A 23928-nucleotide genomic window follows, 5' to 3' on the forward strand; every position below is an offset into this window, starting at 1 on the left:
CTGGAGGCGGTCCGGGTCTGGATGGGGAGGAACAGGCTTCGACTCAACCCTGACAAGAGTGAGTGGCTGTGCGTACCGGCATCTCGGGATACTCAGGATATCCCAACCCTCTCTATGTGGGGTGAGTTATTACCTCCTGTAGATAGGGCTCGCAACTTGGGAGTCCTCCTAGATTCACAGCTTTCCCTAGAAGACCATATAGTAGCTGTGACTAGGGGAGCCTTCGCCCAGGTCCGCCTGGTGCGCCAGTTGCGGCCCTATCTAGACCGGGATGCCTTACGTACGGTCACTCATGCGCTCGTGACCTCTCGTCTTGACTATTGCAACGCTCTCTACATGGGGCTACCCTTGAAGACCACTCGGAGGCTCCAACTGGTACAGAATGCAGCCGCGAGAGTTGTGTTGGGAGTTTCCCGACACTTCCATGTCACACCTTTGCTCCGCGAGCTGCATTGGCTTCCAGTTGTCTTCCGGGTGAGGTTCAAGGTGTTAGTAATGACCTACAAAGCCCTACATGGCATGGGTCCGGAATACCTTGGGGAGCACCTGCGGCCGGCGTCAACTTCCCTCTGCCCAGTACGCTCCCACAGAGAGGGCCTCCTCAGGGTGCCACCGGTCAAAGAATGCCGACTGGTGGCCCCCAGGGGGAGGGCGTTCTCTGTGGGCGCGCTGGATTTATGGAACCATCTTCTGGTCGAGCTCCGGATGGCGCCTGATCTCCGCTCCTTCTGGCGCGATCTTAAAACCCACCTTTTTGAACAAGCCGGCCTGGCCTGATGGGATGGAGTTGGGTTTTATAAATTGGTCTTAACTTTTAATCTGTACTAATTTATTACGGGCATTGCTGTTTAATTACTTTTTAATAATTTTTAATTTTTGTATCTTGTTTTTATTATGTATTGCCCTGTTCACCGCCCTGAGTCCTTCGGGAGAAGGGCGGTATACAAATTAAATTAATAATAATAATAATAATAATAATAATAATAATAATAATAATAATAATAATAATAATAATAATAATAAACCTGTGTATAGCAAAACATGTGTTCCTGCAATACCTTTCTATGAGAAATACTTGATTTTCTGGAAAAATTTCTAGGGTGCCAATAATTTCGGCCATGACTGTATACAACATACCAAGTTTGAAACAGCCATATTTTGTGTGGAACTAGGAACAAGATATCAACTACTCTGGATACTTGTTTTAGGCTTATTTCGTTCAATTCTTTCAAACTACCCCATATTCCTGCAAATGGCTTGTTTTAAAAAAAATCCAGATACAAAGAATTCAAGACTGCATTAGCCAATAAAACAGCACATGTTGGTTCAATCTCTGCTGATACTGGCTGGGGCTATCTGAGAACAGAAAGAGAATATAGCTGAGGGACAATCAAATACCTAGATATGCAAAAAAACTGCTGTGTGTCACATAATTACAGTGCATTCAGAAAGTATTCAGACCCTCTTTACTTTTTTCAATTTTGTTATGCTGCTACCTGATTCAACAGTTATTAAAATTCTTTTTTCCCCTCATTAATCAACACTCAGTAACCCATAATGACAAAGTGAAAACAAAATTTTAGAAATGTCTGTAAATTTATTAAAAAGACAAGATTGAAATATCACATTGACATTCAGACCCTTCACTTGGTACTTTGTTGAAGCACCTTTGGCAGCAATTTACAGCCTCAAGTCTTTTGGGGTATGACACAACAAGGTTTGCACATCTGGATTGGGAGATTTTCTGCCATTCTTCCTTGCAAATCCTCTCAACTCAGTCAGGTTGGATGGCCACCATCGGTGCACAGTCATTTTCAAGTCCGTCCAGAGATGCTCAATAGGGGTCAAGTCAGGGCTCTGGCTGGGCCACTGTAGGACATTCACAGAGTTGTCCCTAAGCCACTCCTGTGTTGTTTTGGCTGTGTGCTTAGGATATTGTCATGTTGGAAAGTGAACATTCAGCGCAGTCTGAAGCCCTGAGCACTGTGGAACATGTTTTTATTGAGATTATCTCTCCAACTTTGTTCCATTCAGCTTTCCCTCAATCCTGACCAGTCTCCCAGTCCCTGCTGCTGAAAAACAGCCCCCCCTCCAGCATGATGCTGCCACCAGCATGCTTCACTGTTGGGATGATACTGTACAGGTGATCAGCATTGCCTGACATAATGTTTAGAATTGAGGCTAAACAGTTCAATCTTGGTTCCATCAGATCAGAGAATCTTGCTCCTCACCAGTCTGAGTGTCTTTCAGGTGCTTTTTTGCAAACTCCTAGTGGGCTTTCATGTGATTTGCACTGAGGAGAGACTTCTATCTAACCACTCTGTCATAAAGCCCAGATCGGTGGAGGGCTGCAGTGATAGTTGCCCTTCTGGAACTCTGTCCCATTTCCACACAAGATCTCTGGAGCTCAATCAGAATGACCAATGGATTCTTAGTCACCTTTCTTACTAAGGCCCTTCTCCCTCGATTGCTCAGTTTGACTGGGAGACCAGCTCTTGAAAGAGTCCTAGTTAATTCTCCTGGTTGAAAATTATGGAGGCCACTGTGTTCTTGGGAATCTTCAGTGCAGCAGAAATTTTATTGTAGCCTTCCCCAGATCTGCACCTTGCAATAATTCTGCCTGAGTTCTGCAGGCGGTTCCTTTGCCGTCATGGCCTTTGCTGTGCTACAGTATGCATTGTCAGCTCTGAGGACTTCTATAGAGAGGTGTGTGTCTTTCCAAATCATGTCCAATTTAATTTACCATAGGTGGATTCCAATCAAGGTATAGAAACATGTCACCAATGATCAAGAGAACTGGGAGGCACCTGAGCTAAATTTCAAATGTTGGAAAAGGTCTGAATACTTATGCCAATGTGATATTTCATTTTTTCCTTTTTAAAAATTTACAGACATTTCTAAAATTCTGTTTTCACTTTGTCATTATGGGTTACTGAGTGTAGATTAATGAGGGAAAAATGAATTTCAACAACTATAGAATGTGAGCATAACAAAATTGACAAAAGTGAAGGGGGTCTGAATATTTTCTGAATGCACTGTAATTATTTGACATACAACAATTTTTTTACACACTTCCTTATATTTTATTATTTCATTTTCAGGTATTTCTCCAAGTATACTATGTATAGGTAGCAAATGCAAAAACTGTATGTGGCAATTGGCCACAAAAGAACTTGGGCAGTAGCGTGGCTGGTGTTGGGGGATGGGAGGCCTGGCTGCAGCGGTCCTAAGGTATGCAGGTGTAGGGGACGTGAGGCAGCTCCACTCCCCACCCCTGCCCTAGCTTGATTTTTAGGCGTATGCATCACCCCAAAACCAGGGCTTATTTTGGGGGTAGGGCTTATATTAGGCCCACTCTCAAAAAAATCAAGCTAGGTCTTATTTTCAGGGTAGGTCTTATTTTGGGGAAACACAGTAGCACTGATGATGTTACCTAGTTTGGGTAATGAAACTTATGCAAGAAAACAAGCAAGCTCAGAGAGCAACAACGACCCCTCATGTCAACCTGAGCTACAAATATTCTACTTTATTAGATTTTATTTATTTATTTAATTAGATTTCTATACCGCCCTATTCCCGAAGGACTCAGGGCGGTTTACAGGGTAGCATAAAATACAATATAAAAGATAATATAAAATTAAAATAAATTAAATTAAGCCCAACAATTAAAACAATATTTAAAAAGCTAAAACCCCTTCAGTCCAGGCCTGATAAATCGAAAAGCCAGGTTTGCCAGATATATGAGTGTTCTTCACATAAGTATTGGGAACAAAGTACAGCTGAATAGCTGGAGAAGTGTATTTTTGGAACTGTTCTGTGGATGACTGTTCTTTCTTTGTTGGGAAATGTTGTTTGGCTGGGGCACTTGCCGCAGAAAGTATGCTTAACTGTTTTTTTCATTAGCTGAAATGATGCTTTTAAAAAAATAAAAAAAACATTGTTTATTATATTTAAGATCAATGTAAAATTGTCTTTGTTTTGGATACCAAGTAGCATTCATCGTGAACTACCATACAATCTACTTTTGCAATTGTGGGATGAAAAAGTAAGAGAATAAGATTATTCTGTTATTTATGAAGGAAAATTTAGAATGTTTCAAATTTTATTCTTTTGGAACAAAGTTCATTCAGAACATACTATATTCCATGTTCTAAAAAGCCATTCTAAATATTTCATTTCAAACATTTTTCTGCTTCATGCATACTGTTAATGTCCATTTAGTTCTTATAATTTTTTTAAAATCAAAGATTTATCAGTTTTCTACAGATTATGGCCATCCCTAAGAAAATATGCCTTTTGCTTTTCCAAACTTTCTAAGAATAATTGTTTCACTAAAAATTCACATTAGCTGTATCATAATTGAAATGACCCTCCCCGATCTTGTCTGGGGTTTGGCAATCATATGACAAATCAACTTGACCCTTGACCCAGTGAAAAAGTTATATGAACATTGCCATTGCTTCTGCTTGAAAAAGAGAGGGAAACTAGCCGTTATCCATTTGAGATTGATGTAATTTTTTCCTTCTGAGGATGACCTGAAACCTGGAAAAAGGGCTAAAAATTTTCGGCAGAGCAATTATCCTACTAGCTAAATGGTTTGTCCCAGTACAGAAAGCAAACCATCCTAAACTTTCCAAAGGAAGATATAAGTTAAAAGTGTTGTTTGAATGTTTACAAGCATGTCTAAAACAACTGAGTTAAAATAAAATTTTGATTCTTGCACTGCAAACAGGAAAGAACCATTTTATTTGTAGAAGGTCCAGATTAATTCTGTGGAATCTTCAGTTACAGAAAGTTCAGTAGATATAAGAAAGATCTCAACCCAAGATCCTGCAGTTACTGCCAAACAGATTAAATCAAACTTACTGCTGAGAATTCTGGGAGTTGAAATCCACAAGATGCTTAGGTTGGGGAAAGCTGCATTATATATTGTACTGTAATACTAGAAAGATAGTTTGGTGTAATGGTGAAGGAGCTGGCCTTGAAATCAGGAGATTGTGAGTTCTAAGCCTGCCTTAGGCATGAAAGCTGGCTGGGTGATTTTTGGGCCAGTCACAGGGTTTTATTGTGGGGAAATAGGAGGAGAGAGTATTAGGTATGTTTACTGCCTTGAGTTAACCAAAATATATTAAAAGGGGAGGGGTTATTATAATAACAATAGTCAGATAGACTATTGAATGATGTTACTTATGCATTTCTATACAATAAGCTTTCATGGTAAGAAGTGAAGCTGATGATTATACTCTCTACTTTTTTAACTTTAAGGTTTTCTTTAAAATACAAACTTTAAATTCCTTACCTGAAAAAGTATGAAAATGAGGAAAAGTTCATAGACAACACTGACGCATAGCCAAAACCTCCAGTAAGCTAGCAGAATAAATTAACAAAAAAGAAAAACGTAGATATATTACAGTTGGGCATAAGGCTAAACTAGTACCTATTGAATCTAGGAATAATAAGAAACCTCGTTTGTATGGAATTCTACATGCTTTGAAGGAAGTATAAAAAGCCTTGTTAAAAATAAAAATACAAAAGGCCCAAATGACTAACTCGAAAAGGTTAGTGAAATCAATTACAGAGAAAATTCTTCCATATTTTGAGGATTTACAATCCACTCATTCCCAAAAAGAGATTTGGGGCAGCAAATTGTGGAGTACTTTGATCAATTCTCAAGAATTAAATTTTAGTGGGCTTCTTGCCTTAGATTTTTGTTCTACAACTGCAGTATTATTCCATATTTTTTAAATTATTAATAAGAATGAAACAAGGTTCAAAGTAGGGCAAAACACCCTTGCAACTTGGCTAATATACACAGAATGCTGCATTCTTACATTACAAATTATAAAAAGCTGTGAATTGTAGTGAAAGTAAATCTGACTTCATCTATGTTGCAAATCTGACTTATTCAGTTTCATATCACATCATCATTTCAAAGTGGAAAGGTTTAAAGTCAAGGAAATTACAGATAAGGGTAATGTCACCAAATAAACATCCCAAGAACGAATAAAAGGGTATTCTGGAAATACCAGAAATTAAACAATCAATATCTTGTGCTGAACTTTCTTATTTTACTATTAAGAAAACACAACACCTTATTTAGACAGGTAAGATTGATTTGTTGGTCATACTGGGCTGAACCAAGCTAAAAGAATGTGGACCCAGAATTACTTGGAATATCTTCTCAAAACTATTCACATTGGTAAATTAGAATTTGCAAGTACTTTAAGGAATAACAGTTTACAGATGTGAGTTTCAGAAGTTCCATTCAGAATAATACTACTTTAAATGGTGTATTTATTATTTTAATTATTACATATGTTATTTCATGAATAGGTTACTGGCACATATGACTGCAAAGGTAAAATGTACTTCATAGTATCTAAGCATTATAAAAGAACTCTTCCAGTGTCATTAAAATTAATTTGAATTAGACATATTGCATTTTTTAAATTATTGTTCTGATTTTATACCTTCCATTATGAAGATATTCTTAATGATTTTTAGCTACAGAGAAATAAGTATATGATAGTTTTTTTTGAAATATGAACACTTTGTTAGAATGGCTATGTATATTTTTAAAATGAACATGGCTTTGATTGTTTCTGAAACATCCTTCTCTGACAAGAATAACAATATTTGTACTGAAGTGGGGAAAAAAAACCTTCTCCAAAATCTGGACTGCCCAGTGTCTCTTCAACATGGAAAAGCTGACAAATAATGAACTAGAACAGGGGTGTCAAACTGTCGGCCCGCGGGCCGGATGTGTCATGAGGAAACCGCGCCCATCCCATTGCCAGCAACGGGGAAAAAGTTCCGATACGTTGCACGACATCATTTGACATCACAAGTTTGACATGTCTGGACTAGAGACTTCAAATCTCCAGAAGTACCATACAAGTGTTCACATGAACCATTCATGAAATATATAATGTATCTTCTATTAGCAGTTTCATGACACGTTCACCAACTCATGTCACTTTTGCAACTTTCACAATGCTCAGCACTCATTTATTTGCAATAATCATTTTCTCATTTATCATGTTATTTTTATTAAGTACAGTAAGGAGAAGCTTTCATAAACATATGGGTAATGTATAATATTAGATACATATCTAAATTTTTTGATGATATGATTTTTTAATTTAAACATTACTTATATATTCTTCTAAATATGTTATAAAATTAAACAAGAAATTGGGAAATTTACATCAATATACAGCCGTATGTTAAGCGCACAGAATCTATTCCAATAAATACATGGTTAGTCTGGACAGGGATCAGATTAGGATTTTCAAAATGCTACGACAGATTTTGTTAAGGAAATTTTGATAGATAGTATTAAAAATGACAGTTTTCAAAGTTTACATAAGATTACTTTATCCATCTATTTTAATGCTATGGGCTACTTGGATTACCTGGATGGGGTCTTGAAAATGGACCATCTTTTGCTTGAGTGACTCCAAAACACAAAAAAACTAAAATGCTGGCTACAATACCTCTGTAAAACATTAAGAACAAAGCAGTCCTCAGTATATTGTAACAATACTTGCATTTATTAACATGTTGACTGTTCATGCAATATAAAATTAGGAGATACGATTATTACTTTTATCTTGGCTAGTGACTGAACTAAAATGGATGTTTTGCCTAGCAGGCTTGACTCCTTAAATGAACCTTGACTAAGATCAGTTGGACTAGCCTCATTGGACTAATTACTATCACATAGGTATTTCTGGTGTCAATGAATTATAAATGATCTATAGATATTCTTAAACAATGAGTTATGGACATAGATTATAAAACCATCTAAACCTCTTTTCCAGTGACATTAAGTCTCAGAAATAGATATCTTGCTATCTTGGAATTACCCTAGATACTGCAGAGGCCTCTCCTGGTTTCCCTTTAATATATGGTATTACCATCTGCCTTGGTAGATGTCGATGACTAGTTTATTAAGATTTCCTAGGAGGAAGTAGCATACATGTGAGTCAATTGCAAACAAAACAGCTAGCTACATCTTATTTATTAAGAATATTACAAAAACATGCAGAGTAAGTCAGTTCAATTTTTTTAAACTAAATATTTCAGGTTGTCCAGACAATTATTGTGTCATCTTACTATAAATAGGCATCATACTTTACACATAACGCAGTCAAATTCTGTACAGCAGCATTTAAAGCCTGACATGAAAGCCAGCTGGGTGAGTTTGGGCCAGTCACTCTCTCAGTCCAACCCATCTGCCAGGGTTGTTGTTGTGGGGAAAACAAGAGAAGAAGTTGAGTTGGATATGTTCACTGCCTTGAGTTATTTGTAAAAATAGTAAAGGCTGATGCAAATAAATGAATGAATGAATGATCAGTGGGCTCTTTCCAATTTCTATAGAATTAGTGAATTTGGTTACATGCAATCTTGATATCTTTGCCATGAAAACCCTATGGACAGTACCAAAAGGCAAAACGATATGACGCTGGAAGATGAGCCCCTCAGGTCGGAAGGCGTCCAATATGCTACTGGGGAAGAGCAGAGGGCTAGTACTAGTAGCGCCAGAAAGAATGAAGCGACTGGGCCAAAGCCGAAAGGACGCTCAGCTGTGGATATGTCTGGTGGTGAAAGGAAAGTCCGATGCTGTAAAGATTTTTTCTCCATAGGAACCTGGAATGTAAGATCCATGAATCAAGGAAAGCTGGACGTGGTCAAACAAGAGATGACAAGACTGAACATCGACATCTTAGGTATCAGCGAACTAAAATGGACAGGAATTTAATTCAGATGACCATCAGGTATACTACTGCGGGCAAGAATCTCTCAGAAGAAATGGAGTAGCCTTCATAGTCAATAAAAGAGTAGGAAAATCAATACTGGGATACAATCCTCAAAATGACAGAATGATCTCAGTTCGAATCCAAGGCAAACCATTCAATATCACAGTAGTCCAAGTCTATGCCCCAACCACCAGTGCTGAAGAGGATGAAATTGACCGGTTCTATGAAGCCCTACAGCACCTTATAGAAGTAACACCAAAAAATGATGTCCTTATCATCATGGGGGATTGGAATGCTAAAGTAGGAAGCCAAAAGATAACTGGAATAACAGGCAAGTTTGGCCTTGGAGTACAAAATGAAGCAGGGCACAGGCTGATAGAATTTTGTCAAGAGAATACGATGGTCATAGCAAACACTCTTTTCCAACAACCCAAGAGACGGCTCTACACATGGACATCACCAGACGGTCAACACAGAAATCAGATTGACTATATGCTCTGCAGCCAAAGATGGAGAAGCTCTATACAGTCGGTAAAAACAAGACCAGGAGCTGACTGTGGCTCAGACCATGAGCTTCTCCTTGCAAAGTTTAGGCTTAAACTGAAGAAAGTAGGGAAAAGCACTAGGCCAGTCAGGTATGAATTAAATCATATCCCTGTTGAATATACAGTAGAGGTGACAAATAGATTTAAGGAATTAGATCTGATAGACAGAGTGCCTGAAGAACTATGGACAGAGGTTCGCGACATTGTACAACAGGTAGCAACCAAAACTATCCCAAAGAAAAAGAAATGCAAGAAAGCAAAATGGCTGTCTGAGGAAGCTTTGCAAATAGCTGAGGAAAGGAGGGAAGCGAAAGGCAAGGGAGAAAAACATAGATATGCCCAATTGAATGCAGAATTCCAGAGAATAGCTAGAAGAGATAAGAATGCCTTCTTAAATGAACAGTGCAAAGAAATAGAAGAAAACAATAGAATAGGGAGGACCAGAGATCTTTTCAAGAAAATTGGAGAGATGAAGGGAACGTTTAATGCAAAAATGGGCATGATAAAGGACCAAAATGGCAGGGACCTAACAGAGGCAGAAGAGATTAAGAAGAGGTGGCAAAATTACACAGAAGAACTATACAAGAATGAGCTTAACGTCCCAGATAATCACAATGATGTGGTCACTGACCTCGAGCCAGACATCCTAGAATGTGAGGTGAAGTGGGCCTTAGAAAAGCTGAGCAACAACAAAGCTAGTGGAGGTGACAGTATTCCAGCTGAGCTATTCAAAATCTTAAAAGACAGTGCAGTAAAAGTGCTACACTCAATTTGCCAGCAAATTTGGAAAACTCAACAGTGGCCACAGGATTGGAAAAGATCAGTTTACATTCCAATTCCAAAGAAAGGCAGTGCCAAAGAATGTTCAAACTACCGCACCATTGCACTCATTTCTCATGCTAGTAAAGTCATGCTTAAAATCCTACAAGCTAGACTTCAGCAGTATGTGGATCGAGAACTACCAGAAGTACAGGCAGGATTTCGAAGAGGCAGAGGAACTAGAGATCAAATTGCCAACATACGCTGGATCATGGAGAAAGCTAGGGAGTTCCAGAAAAACATCTACTTCTGCTTCATTGACTATGCTAAAGCCTTTGATTGTGTGGATCATAACAAACTGTGGCAAGTTCTTAAAGAGATGGGAGTACCAGACCATCTTATTTGTCTCTTGAGAAACCTATATGCGGGTCAAGAAGCAACAGTGAGAACTGGACACGGAACCACTGATTGGTTCAAAATTGGGAAAGGAGTCCGGCAAGGCTGTATACTGTCGCCCTGCCTATTTAACTTATATGCAGAGCACATCATGAGAAAGGCAGGGCTAGATGAATCAAAAGTTGGAATTAAGATTGCCGGAAGAAATATCAACAACCTAAGATACGCAGATGATACCACTCTAATGGCAGAAAGTGAAGAAGAACTAAAGAGCCTCTTGTTGCGGGTGAAGAAGGAGAGTGCAAAAGTTGGGTTGAAACTTAACATTAAGAAAACCAAGATCATGGCAACTGGCCCTCTCAATTCCTGGCAAATAGATGGGGAAGAAATGGAGGTAGTGACAGATTTTGTTTTCCTGGGCTCCAAGATCACTGCAGATGGGGACTGTAGCCAAGAAATTAAAAGACGCTTGCTCCTGGGGAGGAAAGCCATGGCAAATCTAGACAGCACACTAAAAAGCAGAGACATCACCCTGTCAACAAAAGTGCGTATAGTCAAGGCTATGGTCTTCCCAGTTGCAATGTATGGCAGTGAAAGTTGGACCATAAGAAAGGCTGAGCGCCAAAGAATTGAGGCCTTTGAACTATGGTGCTGGAGAAGACTCCTGCGAGTCCCTTGGACTGCAAGGCGATCAAACCGGTCAGTCCTAGAGGAGATCAATCCTGACTGCTCTTTAGAAGGCCAGATCCTGAAGCTAAAACTCAAATACTTTGGCCACCTAATGAGAAGGAAGGACTCACTGGAGAAGAGCCTAATGCTGGGAAAGATCGAGGGCAATAGAAGAAGGGGACGACAGAGAATGAGGTGGCTGGATGGAGTCACTGAAGCAGTAGGCGTGAGCTTAAATGGACTCCAGAAGATGGTAGAAGACAGGAAGGCCTGGAGGAATGTTGTCCATAGGGTCGCGATGGGTCGGACACGACTTCGCAGCTAACAACAACAACAATCTTGATATAGTCAATATGTCAGTATTATTTTTTGTTTTCTGTTTGCCTTAGATTTTACATTGTGGATATTTTTGAACCATGATAAAATTTATTACTGAATGAATGAAACCTTTAAGGCAGGCCAGTCTTGATGAAGTATCATGAACTTTAGTTACGACAGTGACAAACCTTAGTTTGCAATGTTTTGTATCTAGCAGGGACTGGATTTGATAGCTACATAACTATTTTTCTATAATTCGATTTTTACAGAACTGACCAACTAGAACCAAATATTAAATGGTGGCAACATAGGAATTATTTTCAGCCTCAAAAATGAGTTTATAGACCTGGCCAAACAACCAAACTTTCATCTTAACAACCCAGTTTAGACAAGGGAGAAAAATCTTTCCATTAGTGCTATTATAGTTTGGAAATCCTTGACAAACTAATGCAGATGACCAAGAAATCTACCAATAGACTCTGATCTATCTAGCTTCTAGCCATCATAATCTGACAAACTGCCAATTTAAAATATCTTTTAGAATGAAATCTTGAAGCCTGGAAATAACCAATAAATCTAACCAATAAATTGTTCAATTTAACCAAATTAAAATATAGCTCTTATTCTGTTAATTCCAATCTAATCCTGTTATACAAAGTAGACATATCTTTTTAAAAAGGGGAGAAAGAGGGCCAACCTTATACATTCAGCTTAAGAGGGGATACTTCAAGTAATTATTCTGATGTTTTTTTATTTCTAGGCTAGCCATATCAGTAAGAAGGAAATTTTCTTAAGAGATATTTGCAGAAATTCAGGAGTCTGATAACATCTTTTCCAACTAACACATTTTATTAAAAGGCATTAGCCTGCACAATCTGCACTCACTTCTGAAATACCTGGAGTGGCAATGCTGTCTATCTTGCTTCCCGTGACTGATTTACTGATTAATTATATGCCATCGAGTTGTTTTCAATTCTTACCAACCACAAAAATATTCTCCATGACTTCTTTCCCTTACTCCAATTTAAATCTTGCACCTGTCTCAGCCTTTAGGAATGGACAGCATACAAATAAATAACCTAGCATGATATATGAATCCATCATTATAACAGCTTATCAGTAAGTTATATGATGAGTGTATGTGAGAATTACTTTAATACTATATCAAAGAAATTCTGCTAACTTGAATTAGCTCATGTGCAGATTATTATACAGAAACAGGGATCTAAAGACAGAGAAAGTTTATTAGGATTTTATTTAAGAAGTTTACTTGTGTCACTCAAATTTTATTCTCAAAAGAAGGTAGTCTAGATATGGGTGGGGAGGAGATAACTGAATTAAATCTACCAGACAGAACTCCAAAATACAAGTTTAGTTACTGAGCAGGAAAATGGGCTAATTTCAATCAAGGCAAATTAAATCACCAAGAACGGATATAAGTCACCTTTCCTGTTTTAAAATTACAGTTTCCTGAAAAAAACATGTAAGCTGACTAGTTACAACAGAAACATTATTCAACCCCTAGATTAAGCAATCTAGAAGCTGGGGGGCAATGCTATTAGTACTGACCTATTTTTTTTAAGGATAGGAGGAAAACACACTAACATCTTTCTACAGTTGGGCAGCCTTAACAAATCTAACAAGCAAACAAAAAACATGGTAGTGGGGAAGAGCCCTTTATCTTAGAAAAAGGAATTTTGCCCTACCTAGATTCAAGATTTGTAATAAGATACTGCCAAACAGCAATAGTCCATTCTTCTCTTTGAAGCTGATGTCTCCCACATTAGGCTCAGGGATTAAGGAAGTAAAAAAGTAAATAAAGTCATTCTGACTGAAAGGCCACCAGCTGGATGACTTCAGTTTAATAACAGAGAGAATGCAAAGGCCTAAGGGTAGAAACCTGGAATCCAAGCAATCTGCTTCTCTACATGTATTTTCCTTATCCAAAATTCAGCTGCAAAAATATGCAGAGGATCTGCTTCCTAATGCATCTTCTCCTCTGCTAAGGCTAGAATGGGAACAAGAAAGGAGAGGAGGAGGAGGAGGAGGAGGAGGAGGAGAAAGAAAGAAAGAAAGAAAGAAAGAAAGAAAGAAAGAAAGAAAGAAAGAAAGAAAGAAAGAAAGAAAGAAAGAAAGAAAGAAAGAAAGAAGTTGTTGTTGTTGGAAGGAACCTTGGAGGTCTTCTAGTCCAACCCCCTGCCCAGGCAGGAAACCTTATACCATTTCAAACAAATGGCTGTCCAATCTCTTCTTAAAAACTTCCACTATTGGAGCATTCACAACTTCTGGAGGCAGGTTGTTCTACTGATTATTTCTTCTAACTGTCAGGAAGTTTCTCTTTAGTTCTAGGTTGCTTCTCTCCTGGATTAGTTTCCATCCATTGCTTCTTGTCCTGCCTTCAGGTGCTTTGGAGAATAGCTCGACTCCCTCTTCTTTGTGGCAGCCCCTGAGATATTGGAACGCTGCTATCATGTCACCCCTAGTTCTCCGTATTGAGACTTTCCTCCCAGTGCCAACCTGAACTAGAAAGCTCTGCTCCTAGCATAGCCATGTCTCCTTTTCTATAGACTGAAAAGCAAGCGGCAGTTTTTTCATTTCAACCCATGGAAATATTAGCATTTTGATTTCCAAGAGATCAATATTGCAATCACAAGTGCTGTATGAATGGGAACTGCCTCATACGACCTGCATGACCCTTTTAAGGGCAAATGCTTTTTAAGGTTTATTTTTGTTTAGACGTAAGAATATCAACCTCCTGGAAGATCTGCATTCAGTTTTCTATAAAATCAATATTCTATATCCAAGTTCCCCTCCCAAGGCATAGACCTGGAATACTGCAATCAGTTTTGGTCACCGTACTACAAAAAAGATGTTGAGACCTTGGAAAAAGTTCAGAGAAGAGCAACTAAGATGATCAAAGGCCTGGAGACTAAAACATAGGAAGAATGGCTGCAGGATTTGGGTTTGGCTAGTCTAAAGAAAAGGAGAAATGGGGGTGACATGATAGCAGTATTCCAGTATATGAGGGGCTGCCACAAAGAAGAAGGGGTCAAATTATTCTCCAAAGCACCAGAGGGCAGGACAAGAAACAATGGTTGGAAACTGATCAAAGAGAGAAGTAACCTGGAGTTAAGGAGAAACTGCCCAACAGTGAGGACAGTGTGGAACAGCTTGCCTTCAGACATCGTGGACGTTCCATCACTGGAGATTTTTAAGAAGAGACTTGACAGTTACTTGGCTGAGATGGTATAGGTTTTCCTGCTTGAGTGGGGGGCTGGACTAGAAGCCCTCCAAGGTTAGATTCCATTCCATTCCATTCTACTTTATACCTCTTAACTCAGTGGGGTTTATATTTATTTATTGAATTTATTTATTTATTGAATTTATATACCGCCCTTTCCCGAAGGACTCAGGGCGGTTCCAAAGAAGTGGAGCAACTATACAAAAGGCCTGATCCTAATTTACCCTGAGATAAGACCAAAGCAACTATGGTGAAACTTCTCAGATTATCTCAATGAGCAGGTAAGATCATATAGAAAAAGGCATTCTCTCAAGTAGTCAAAAAATACAAGAGTTTGAAGATAATATTTTGTATTAATCTAAGAACATGGTGGTCAGAAAATGACTTAATGTCAGTGTTACATAGTGTCTTTAACTTCTTCCAAAGAACAATCTAATATCTAGGTTCTATACCAATGGAATGTCCTATACCACAAATATAGATATACCTACATAGACCATGTTGTAATACTGAGAACTGGAGGTTACTGTTACATGCACAATAATTTAAATAGTGTAATAGTTTCTTCCAGGAAGGGATGCAATTGACACATGATGAAAGGTGGTCTTGGCTATTACCTCAAACTGGATATCAGAGATTCCAATTCAGATGTGGCCCCAGATCATAAACCTAATCATTCAAGGAAATGTGACCCACATCCAAAAACAGATTAGGTGGATTCAGTACAACTGATAAAATCCAGCTCTAATTTCCTGATGCTTTCTTCTATCACGCAGATACTGAAAAGCACTGGAGGCGAAACAGAGCCCTGGGGGACAATATAGTAACAGCTCTCATTTCAAGAAGCAACTATATCCAAGTGACACCATTTGAAATTGCCTAAGACACAGAACTGATAAAGTGTGCCTCCTATTCCCAGAACATTCAGATAATCTAGAAAGATACCATGGCCACTGAGCTGCTGAGAAATACCCAAAGAGTCTCATTCCCCATGCCAATTCCCAAATATACACAAACCAACTAAGCCGTCACAACCCCATGGTGTGTTCTGAAGCCAGTTTGAAATGGATCAAGCTAATGTCTCATCTAAGCAATAGCTAAAACTATTTTTCTCATATCCATTTAAAGGTTCACTGAGTAAGGAGAAGCTTCTCAAAAAACAAAACAAAAACAAAACCCAGTCTCATGAGCTCACAATTTAGTTCAGCCCTTTAAGAAAAGTTGAAATAAAGACCTATAGACACCAGTACTAAGGTAAGTTAGACTGCTTAAGATAATAACTCTTGAAGCATTCAAAACAATTGGTTTCTCTTTCTAAAAAACAATAAAACTATTCACATATTTCAATTTTTGCTTTATTGGACCAGTAAAAATCTACTTTTTCTACATTCAAGCATGATATATAAAGCTGTCCCTTGATATCCTGACAGTGGATTATTGAATTTTTACTGAGTTTAGATGCTGTCAGCAAAAATTAATATTTAACATTTTCTCCCTTTCCAAATTTGCAGAAAAGGGCAAATTCTCATCCCCAATCTCACAGAGAGCTTTAAGTACTTCTGAAGCACAACACACAGAGAGAAATGATCTCAGTCCTCCGCCCCTTCCACCTTTTGGGAGATGGGACACTCAACAATTTTATTTGTAGCAGAATTAATTTATCAGAAGGCAAAAAGTGGCATGTTACTAGGTGTGCAGTCACCCTGTTTAATATCTGTTTGATATAATATTATTGAGAATGATCTGTAGCTCATGTAACTTGCCATAAATCCTGACTTATCTTTAGCTTTCCAATGGACAATTTGCTTGCCTTTTGATTAATTTGTGAATTTGTTTTGTGCACACTGATCAAAATCAAAGTTTATGTTTTAGAAAGCCGCATAGACACAAAGCAGTGTGTTTGTGCTGACTGCAATAATGAGGATAAAAATCCATCAGCCATTTAAAAAAACATATAAACAATACTTGCCTGATTCAGATCTTATATTTTGCCATTATTATTTTCATAAATAATTCAGAGTGGCGAACATGCCTATTATTCCTTCCTTCTCCTATTTTCTCCACAACAACAATCCGATGAAGTGAGTTGGATTGAGAGAGAGTGATTATCCCAAAGTCACCCAGATGGCTTTCATGCTAAAGCAGGATTAGAATTGACCATCTCCTGGTTTCTAACCTGGTGCCTTAATCACTACAACAAACTGGCTCTTATTATTTATTCTTTCCCATAAACAGCACTGATTTTTAAAGATATCAAACTATTAAGAGAAATGTATTATTATTTTTTAAAAAAGAGTAACAAATGAATTGAAAGACCAAAAAATTATAACTATATATCCTTAAGTTACGTAATTAGTAGGTAGATATATTTGGTTACATTCCAAACTTTAGCATTAGGAATTAATTTCATCCAATCATTAGTTCTCAGACATATGTAAAACTTTTCCCACCCTATTACTCAGCAAAACAATGCATATTTCAGGAGCCAAATGATTACTTGATAAACTATTATTATTTACTGCATTCATATCCTGCCTTTTTTCAAGGAACTCAAAGCTACATACATGGCATTGTATCCTTTAAATTTACCTCCTTAAATAACAACCCTGAGATAAATTAGGCTAAGAAAATGATTAATCCAACATCGCTCACTGAGTTTAATATTCTATCTTATTGCAAAACTAGTGACTGTTTTACAGATAATTCATGTCACAGTAGGACAAGCAATAGGGCAAAAGTCATGTTCAGGTACATTAAACTCAGATAAGGTAATTCAAACTAAGTTATGAAGTCTAATTGTTCTAAGTGCTAATGTGTCAGCCAGATATAAGGTACCTATAAATATTTTAGTACAATTTTGCCTCCAGAATTACACTAATCAAAATTTAGCAATAATTCAGCTGGCAGGCTATTCCAATGAATTGCCACGTAAATTAGCAGATGAAAGTTCACTCTCAAAGTGTATGTCTGCTTTATATAACTAATTTATTACCTACTTAATATATATGCATTACCTTTCAACAATGAGTTCACAAAATACCCTTCCACCTTTTCACAAATAATTATGGCCTTAATAGTTTAGTTCTATTCTAAGAATCACTGGGAGAAAAGAGCAGAGAAATGATTATACTAGACTGGTGTTCAACTGATGAAATAATTAATCTTTGTTTACATTCCATTTCAACTCTGCAATACCCTACTACTCACACTATCAGATTCACAAGAAGCAGGATTTTTTCCAGTATGTTATACTCTGGCATTCAGTAGTTTTGAGCTTACAGAAAGCAGCCAGCTGTAGTCCAATATTTTATTTCACTGAAAGCAGTATACAGGTAGTCCTCAATGTATGACCCCATTTGAGCCCAGAATTTTGGTTGTAAGGCATTGTGATCATAAGATAAGATAGAAGATAACCTTGTCATTTTTTTGTACTGTGGATACAACGGCACATATCAAAAATGAAATTTAGTTGCCCTCTCTCAACGTGAAACACATACGTGACACACACCTATATGTGACCAGACTTGATTAAGCAAATCATGTGGTTAAGCTAATTACGTGGCTGCAAGTACGAATCTGGTAAATGCATATCTAGTTGCCAAGCATCTGAAATGTGATCATATGACTGCGGGGTGATGTAATTTTGAGGACAGGCTGTAAGTAACTTTTTTCAATTCTGCTGCAACTTTGAATAGTTGTTAAGCAACTGCTCATAAGTTTAAGACTACATGTAGAATGAATCCTGATTTTGTATGAATACATTAATTTTCAAATCTAATTTAACTGAACATTTACTTTAGGATATATTAAAAGATGCTATTTGATTCCAATCTTTGTAAGTTCAATGAAACTTTATCAGATAGAGAAATATTAAGAAAACATATTCAACTTGGAAGGATTTTTTAGAGTTATCAAATTATCTTGTGATTTAATAAACAGAAACCTCTTTAAAAAGCAGGATTAATCAATATGCAACATTTAATATATATTTTTATCATGTACTATACATTAGTTTTCAAACAAGACTAGGAAACAATTACTTAATGGGCAACAGATCCAAATGCAGGTAGTCCTCAACTTATAACCACAAATGGGGGTCAGAATTTCCATTAGTAAGCAAGGCAGCGCACCTAATTTTACACCTTTTTGCCATGGTTGTTCAGTGAATCATTGCATTTGTTAAGTAAATCACAAGGCTGTTAAGCGAACCTGGCTTCTTCCATTCTTTTTATTTGTTGGAAGCAAGCTGGGATGGTCGCAAATTGTGATCACACAACCCTGGGACATTGCCACCATCATAAATAGATGCTGCTTGGCCAGAGCCCAATTTTTGATCACGTGACTGTGGAGATGCTGTGATGATCATAAATGTCAGACTTGATGCTTTTTTCAGTGCCACCATAACTCTGAATAATCATTAACTGAATGGTTGTAAGTTGAAGACTTTCTCAATCAAAGAACCACAATTGAAAAAAGTGGTATCCCAATGAACTACAACAGTTAATAAATGGGCAACACTGCATTGTTATTTACCTTTTTGTGTTATAGGTTGTGTCCTGTGGTGTTTCTTCAAGCAAGGTCACATAGCCCAGGGTGCAGGTAAGGATAAACAGGACTGTTAAAGTGTGAGCTTGCCTGTTGATAAGGGGGAAAAAATAATTTTTTTTCTGACACACTGTTTATACTTGTCTTATATTTTCACTAGCAGAAATTAAAGTTTTAAGTATGTATGTGTGTTTGTATATGCATATACACACAGTCCTAATATAAAATATACTAATATAGCATTTAAAAGACAAAGTACATACACACCTGTAATGTAAAATATATTAACATAGCATTTAAAAGGCAAAGTAACACAAATTCACTGCTTACATATGCAGGTTCAGAGGAGTCACCCATCAGTGTCTACAAAAAGGGATTTTTGCACCTGTTTTGAAAGATCCTGAAGAAAATGGTAGTTTCCATGGGGAGAACTGTCCAGAGCTTGCAAGTACTGAAAAGGTTGTTATAACAGTTAGCATTGTTGGCTATTTAAACTCACTTAATGAAACTAATCAAGCCTGCACAACAGCTGTAGTAGAAAACTGATGATATGATAATCTCAAGCAAGGAAAAGAATAACATCACCTTAAATTAGGCTCACATGAGAAATACCAGCAAATGCCTCAAAAATATATTTTTTCGCTCACTATGTGCATTTGGAGTTGCACATTTTATATAAGCTGAAATTTAAAGAGGTCTTCAAAAGCGGTCAATAAAATAGCAGCTGATCATTGAGGTAAAAACTGGAAAAAAAAACCTATAGTAAAATCCTTCTGAACCAAAACATATTTGGAATCTGACAAACTGGTAAAAAAGATAGGGACAATCATTAACTGTTTTCTAGGAATCAAGCAGAACCAGGATGTTCTCAAAGCCTTCAGAGGTGCAATTTTTTTCCAAGAACAATAGGACTTTGACATTTTTAGTTTTCACTTTATCTTTTTATTGCTTTTTTTAAAGAAAACATCTAACCAAACATGGTGAAATCATCTACATTCAGAGATGACTTATCTAACTTAAGAGGAATCACAAAAGATTCTGTCTTCTCTCTTCATTAAGTAGTATTCAGCAATTTGGACAACTTTCCACCTAGTAAAACACTCAGTTTTACTATCAATACTCAGTGCTTATAAATAACACTTTAAAACTGAGCCCATATTATTTTAAAAAAGCCCCTGGAAGCTGTAACATCCAATCTAATTTTTGAATTTGCTTGCTTTTTGTAGATCCCCTGCCTTTTACAACGAAGAGTTTTAGAAAACATAAATGCTTACACCTTGCTTTTTTCATTTTAGCTGATCCCAATACATTCACTGTCCAACCACGAATGTTAAATTTCATAATGATAACTGAGAAAATGTTATCTGACAATCTTGGCTGATGGGAAATGGTTATTCATTCATTCCCTAAAAGCCAAACTTGAAAGAATAACAGAAGACCCATGAGACAGCCAAGAGCCTCTCATGAAGCCTTAGAAATAAGGTGACAGCTTTAATGCACAATCTGTACTGGAAGATTATATGAATGGGCTATATGTATCAATATTTACCATATTAAAAACGGAAATTTATGCATTTGTAGAATACTTATTTAAAAGATTTATATTACACTGGTGCAATTTGGGCAAATGTGTTACATTCATAACTGCACTCCCCCTCATATCCTCCCCACCTCTACCCATCCCTAAGCTAAAGTTGCCTACTCTACTCAGCAACAAATAACTGGAGATGAACTAGACTCCACTCAGACTACCAGTGCTTCTGAAACCACTGTGTAGCCTGAGCACTGCCTCCCACTCCTCACTCACACCATCATATCTACTCAATCCTCCCACTAGCCACCCCATTCTTACCTGGTCTCTACACAACTTCACATCCAATAGGCCTGATAAGCCAGGGCTCATTCCTGCCACTGCCTCTCAACCATGGGGCAGAAGGCATGACCAGCTCCCTCCAACAAAACGGTCCAAAACCCTCAATATCCTTGCTAGTCTAACTCATCCCTTCAGGCCATCAGCCACCACGATCAAATCAAAATAGTACATTCAACTCCTGTATCCTACGCAGAGGGAAGAAACTGCCAAGATTGTTGCAGACCATGTCCCTGGCCAGTTGGCAAGTTACAGGAGACATTGGTTCTTCCTCAGGACAATTGCAGACTCTGGCTCCTATTGCCATCATCAACTGGGCATCCAAGTCCTCCTATCAGCCAGGATTCCTACTCCCAAGGCCGTAGCCACAGCCATTTCAATGCAGACCACACTTTAAGAAACACTGTCCTAGAACAAACACTGATGGCTTGTGAGTTGCAATTCCTCGACAAAAATGTTGAAGACTCCGATATGAAATTGTTGACTAATCAATAATTTTATGTATTTAATGTTCAAATAAAATCATGTTTTCTTCTTCTACTGGAGGCATTACTTTACCTATGGAAAATTGTATTTCTACTATACACTATGACTGCGAACAGAGATTGAGTTTAACTTTGTATTTATTTTAATATTATAGATGAAAAGTCTTAATGTATATATTCTATGAGTGATGATGGAAAATAGATTATAGGACCTGCATTAATATTATTGCCTATATCTACAATAAGCAAAAAAGGAAAAATGCTATGCATTCAAGTGAAAGCACAGACCAGGGCTTTTCAATCTTTTCACCCATTGTACCACTTTTAGGATATGGCAACATCCGAGTACCACCAGTCCGCCTAGTAAGGTGTCAAAAACTTGACTAAAAAAGAAAAGAAAAGAAAAAAGTGATGAAGTACAGGTAGTCCTCAATTTACAACAGTTTGCTTAGTGACTGTTCAAAGTTACAATGGCACTGAAAAAAGTGCCCCCAAGCCACAGCCAAGCAAGACACCTGCCTGCCCGTCCGATGGCACTCTTCCTCCTGTCTGAGGTTTTCATCGTTGTGAGCATTTCTGTTGAGGATTGGCAGCGGGGGTTGGGTGGGGTGGGAGGTGTTTGGTTTTTATTCCCCCCGTCTGCTGGGTGGTTGCAGCAGGTTTTGGTCACTTCACATGACCCTGGGACACTGTGATTGTCATAAATATGAATCAGTTGCCAAGCATCTGAATGTAAATCACAAGATCCTGGGGATGCTGCAACATTCCACCTGATTGGCACTTCTATGCTCAGCAGACGTGTTGGGATCAGCGGCAAGTTCCAGTTGGAGCCTGGCGCTAATCCTGGTGCTTCCACTGAGCCCTGACAGCCCTGAAGAAGCGCTGATCCTGGCGCTTCCGCTGAGCCCTGATAGCCCTGCAGCTCCAGCCATCTCTCGCTCAGGCTTGTGCGGTGCTGCCACCGGTTCAGCTCATTCCCCTCCCCCGCTACCACTTTTCTAGGATGGTCGCATACCACCTGCCAGGTGCCAATGTACCACAGGTGGTACCCGTACCACTGGTTGAAAAGCCCTGGCATAGACTTTCATTCCTGATATTTCATGTCCCCCTTCAGAGAGGGGACAAGAGGAACAGTCCTGCTCCTTCTTCCTATATACATACAATATGAACAAATCATTAGTTAGAAGACAGACCTTCTATTCCATTTTTAAGGACATTAAGATCAAATATTTACTTTCTTTTCTTGAAATGGAAGATAACATAATATTTATTAGATTGTATTTCATGGACTGGAGTTTATTTCAAATGCGCCTATTCTTAGCCTTTAAAGAATTTCTCCTTTTTATTTCAAAAAACATTAATACCTACATATTTTCTGAAATTTACATGTGTAAATTATATTATCAGTATATAAACTTGCTTGGTGCCTAGTTTCTTACAGGACTGCTTTCTTCAACCTGTTGTTGTTAGTTGTGAAGTCGTGTCCGACCCATCGCGACCCTATGGACAATGTTCCTCCAGGCCTTCCTGTCCTCTACCATCTTCTGGAGTCCATCTAGGCTCACACCTACTGCTTCAGTGACTCCATCCAGCCACCTCATTCTCTGTCGTCCCCTTCTTCTATTGCCCTCAATCTTTCCCAGCATTAGGCTCTTCTCCAGTGAGTCCTTCCTTCTCATTAGGTGGCCAAAGTATTTGAGTTTTAGCTTCAGGATCTGGCCTTCTAAAGAGCAGTCAGGGTTGATCTCCTCTAGGACTGACCGGTTTGATCGCCTTGCAGTCCAAGGGACTCGCAGGAGTCTTCTCCAGCACCATAGTTCAAAGGCCTCAATTCTTTGGCGCTCAGCCTTTCTGATGGTCCAACTTTCACTGCCATACATTGCAACTGGGAAGACCATAGCCTTGACTATACGCACTTTTGTTGGCAGGGTGATGTCTCTGCTTTTTAGTGTGCTGTCTAGATTTGCCATGGCTTTCCTCCCGAGGAGCAAGCGTCTTTTAATTTCTTGGCTACAGTCCCCATCTGCAGTGATCTTGGAGCCCAGGAAAATAAAATCTGTCACTACCTCCATTTCTTCCCCATCTATTTGCCAGGAGTTGAGAGGGCCGGATGCCGTGATCTTGGTTTTCTTAATGTTTAGTTTCAACCCAAGTTTTGCACTCTCCTTCTTCACCTGCAACAAGAGGCTCTTTAGTTCTTCTTCACTTTCTGCCATTAGAGTGGTATCATCTGCATATCTTAGGTTGTTGATGTTTCTTCCGGCAATCTTAATTCCAACTTTTGATTCATCTAGCCCTGCCTTTCTCATGATGTGCTCTGCATATAAGTTAAATAGGC

General features: G+C 38.3%; 1 protein-coding gene across 1 annotated transcript in view; it reads right to left on the reverse strand.

Annotated features, from left to right (window-relative positions):
* PTDSS2 (phosphatidylserine synthase 2) overlaps positions 1-23928 on the reverse strand; it is a 51695-nt gene that overhangs the window by 17759 nt on the left and 10008 nt on the right. The window contains exons 2-4 of the mRNA XM_081345993.1: positions 19224-19325; positions 7416-7498; positions 5300-5367 (exon numbers count right to left, since the gene is read on the reverse strand). Coding sequence (XP_081202119.1) covers positions 5300-5367; positions 7416-7498; positions 19224-19325 — 253 coding nt within the window. The remainder of the gene's footprint in view (positions 1-5299; positions 5368-7415; positions 7499-19223; positions 19326-23928) is intronic.

The sequence above is a fragment of the Vipera berus genome, assembly GCF_964194415.1.
Source record: "Vipera berus genome assembly, chromosome: 1".
NCBI lineage: Eukaryota > Metazoa > Chordata > Lepidosauria > Squamata > Viperidae > Vipera > Vipera berus.